General features: G+C 39.8%; 1 protein-coding gene across 1 annotated transcript; it reads right to left on the bottom strand.

Annotated features, from left to right (window-relative positions):
- Positions 1-724: 724 nt before the first annotated feature.
- On the bottom strand, positions 725-1773 carry LOC116100749 (olfactory receptor 52H1-like). The gene has a single exon (XM_031384483.1). The coding sequence runs from the start codon at positions 1749-1751 to the stop codon at positions 810-812; it is 942 nt and encodes a 313-aa protein (XP_031240343.1). The 5' UTR covers positions 1752-1773; the 3' UTR covers positions 725-809.
- Between the last annotated feature and the right edge of the window lie 1976 nt (positions 1774-3749).

Raw genomic sequence — 3749 nt, 5'->3', positions numbered from 1 at the left:
TCTAAACCAGTTTGTGAAAAACTTAATTTTGAAGGATTTGTGTGTCATTTGTGTATGTGATCCCACAACTATACTAGATAAAGTTTTCAGAATTCAGAATTACACAGACCCCTGTATGCATACCGTGTCAATTAATATATGCTGTAATCTTTACAACTCTTTCTTCTTATCTGTAAACTCAATTAACTGGCATTACTCTTTCAAAAATAATTCTTAATTAAATATGGTACTACAAAAAATTAGATCATAAAAATTAAATTTTTCTTCAAGCATACAATTAAGAAAAAATAGAAAGGAAAAAGGAATAATTCTACTTAATCCACCAAGTACAGAGTAAAGGGGGAATAAAAAGAGATGTTTGTCTTTTTTACTCATTTTCTTTAAACAAGTAAAGGCAAAAGGAAATACAGTAGTGTAAAGAAGTATAAGCAAAAATTTTAGTAATTATAGTAGAAAGGATTAGGATTGATCAGTACTTAGCAAGGAAAAGTACAGTACATTGCTTCTAATGAAGAAGCTGTGAAACACAAGGATATTGGGAAATGCCCATCATTCAAATATCTATCAGTAAACGATGCAAACCTCAGTTGTGGTGTTGCTCATAAGCACTGAAATCGACCAACTCTATCCACCAAGGGGTTTGACAGCTCAACAAAAGAAGTCTTGATTTTCCCCAGAGGTTTTGGAGATCTCTCCCCTTTTCTCTTCAGCTGTATTTTGTGCATGGGTAGAATGACCCCGTTTCAAATAAATGGGAATTAAAATTTTCATCAGATCAACATTGGCTAAGTTTAGCTTTCAGTACCCACTCATTGTGTATTTCTCAAAGAGAAGAGAAGAAGGAATTTGTCCTGGATCTGCTTGGTCTTCACTCCATAAACAACTGGATTTAGAGCAGGAGGGATGGCCACATAGAAGTTGGCAAATAAGATGAGAACATTACGAGGAACACTGTGACCAAAGCGATGAGCAAGGATGGAGAAGAAGGCAGGTGTGTAGAACATGAGGATGACACAGACATGGGAACCACATGTGCTCAAGGCCTTTTGGCGGGCACCCTGGGAAGAGAGCAGAAAAACTGCCCGGAGGATGAAGATGTAGGATACTGCAATCAGGATGACATCTGAGATTACAGTCATGAGGGGAACAGAAAACCCATACCAGATGTTGATAGAGATGTCTGCAGAGGAAAGCCTTGCAACGCCTATATGCTCACAGTATGTGTGAGGAATGACACGGGTCTTGCAAAATGGCAACCGCCTCAGCAGGAACACATCTGGCAGGATGACTGAGAAGCTCCTCACAATGATGCTCACCATAATCTTGACAATCACCTGTGGAGTCAGGATGGTGTTGTACCTCAAGGGTAAGCAGATAGCCACATAGCGATCAAACGCCATGGCTAACAGGATAGCCGAGTCCACCACAAAGCTAAAGTGGAGGAAAAACATCTGAGTGAGACAACCAGAGAAGGTTATTTCTTTGGACCCAAACCAAAGGTTACTGAGCAGTTTGGGTACTGTAGCAGTGGACAAGATGAGGTCTGTGCCGGCCAGCATGGATAGCAATATAAACATGGGCTCGTGGAGGCTCTGCTCCACTGCAATCAGATAGAGGAGAATGCAGTTGCCTACAATAGCCACAATGTAGATGACACAAAAGGGTATCCCGATCCAGATGTGGAACTTTTCCAAGCCCGGTATGCCAACAAGAGTGAAGGAAGCTGGGTTGTAACAGCTTAGGTTGTACATGGCCTCTGCTGGTTCTTGAGCCTGAGGACAAAGATTCTTTCAGAATCACTTATGAAAGGTAAATGTCTAACCCTGGGTGCAGAAGACTGGTGACCAGTTAGCATTTCTGCTTGGAATCACCTTCTGTTTCCAAGAGGAAGAAATGCTTGTAGATTGCTTGCTCATTGCCCCTTCTCTGTGCCAGTGGCTTCACTTCATTGCCTATGTATTCATATTGATTAATAAACAATATAAAAAAGTAATTTGTGTAAGTCAAGAACTGCATGTGATTAAGACTCTAAAATGAGCACATTTTTAAAAGGGAGAAAGTGCCAAAGGTAAGAGGGAAAAGAAGTGCAGTGAGAAGGGAAAAGATAAAAATACAAATGTTAAAAATACTAGGCTGTTAAGACAGAGTACTGCTCTTCCAGAAGACCCGCATCCTTTTCTCATCACCCTTGAGGGATGGATCACTATAGCCTATAACTCTACCTCCGGGGAACCTGACTTCTTCTGGCTTCCACAGGCACCTGCACCCATGTTTATGCACCCACATTCAGACCCCACAAATAGACACAGAATTTAAAATAAACCTTAAGTTCAAGTGTTTTGTTTTGTTGGTTTTTTGTTTGTTTGTTTGTTTGTTTGGTGCTGTACTAGATGAAGCAGAGCTGTGAGGAAAGAGACTTGACTTTTGCAGGGTAAATTCTGTGTTCCAGACTATACATTTGATAAAATAAACTGAAGCAATTGAGTGCCCAAAGGGGAAAGATAACAGAAGAATAGTGGTGAGAGGGCAGATTGTCATTCTGGGTGGTGTGAGAACTTCTGCTTCAGGGATTGAAATGGGCTTTATTCAGTTTATAGGCTTTTGAAGATGCAAACATAAGAATGTGTATTTCCTGAGACGCTTGGGAAGGGGTGAGCAGTATTAACTCAACTATAGGAGAAAGCCAGGAACCCAAAAGATGCTTTTTTAAAAGTGCTAAAGTTTGGGACTTCAGGGCCAATGTCCTAAACATTAAATGGTATCTCCTCTCCATTGCTAGCAGAGGAGACATTCCCACTGCTGGTATGGAAGAAACTTACATCACCAAAAAAAAAAAAAAAAAAAAAAAAAAAAAAAAAAAAAAAAAAAAAAAAAACCAACAGCCAGACAGAGGAGTTTGTATGGGTAAAGTATCTGCTGAGTCTCACTTCCTACAGCAAAATTAAAGAATCATAGAGAAAATTTGCCTCAAAGTTTTCTTTTCTGGTATGCTGGTGACTAGGCCCTACCTTTTCAGAATCTCTAGCTTTATACTCAATAGAGCCCACATTTAGGGATGGCACTGGGGAAAACACCCTTTGTTGCTAACTCGGTTTCTATGATCTATGTTAGATAGTTCTTTCTGGTAGAAGGGAAAGATAATCAAGACATTGAGGCTAAGAAGTCCCCTATTGTTAGTACCTACAGATTGAGAGCTATCCATAGGTAAATGTTAGAGTTGGTGCTTATCCAAAAGCAATTAACCATAATAAAGTTACAAAGTCATGCAAAAGGCAGGAAAGTGACTTGGCAAAAAACTCATAATGGTTGTACACTAGGACCTGTGGTGGGGATCTGTTGTCTTATGCCCAGAAGAAGAAAACCTAAGGCTACCTAGGCTTTGTGACATATCTTCTAGGTTGCTAGTCAGAGCTTTACATTAGTGAACTGCTCTTTCTTAATTTGTCACTAGCACTTGCCTTAACCAGTAAGCACATCTATCACATCTGAGAGAAATGCAGATGACTGCCAGCAAATGTGTGTTCTTGTGAATGTGTGTTCTGAGTCCCATGGCCTGGTGTAGAATAAACTACCAAAAGCACAGAAATTATATAAATAATCCCCAACAGAGATGTTCCATGATGTTCTCCCTAAAATGACAGCTATGTCTTTGGCTGATGAGCAAGTAAACTCTGGAAGACCCATGATGTCAAAACATCTCATTAATGAACTTTAAATTCAGTCTGTTATAGCACAGATTTGCTGTTAAC

Source organism: Mastomys coucha, unplaced genomic scaffold, assembly GCF_008632895.1.
Source record: "Mastomys coucha isolate ucsf_1 unplaced genomic scaffold, UCSF_Mcou_1 pScaffold21, whole genome shotgun sequence".
In the NCBI taxonomy this organism is placed as follows: domain Eukaryota; kingdom Metazoa; phylum Chordata; class Mammalia; order Rodentia; family Muridae; genus Mastomys; species Mastomys coucha.
Note: the sequence above shows the minus strand (reverse complement) of the source record. Positions and strands in the feature narration are given on the sequence as shown.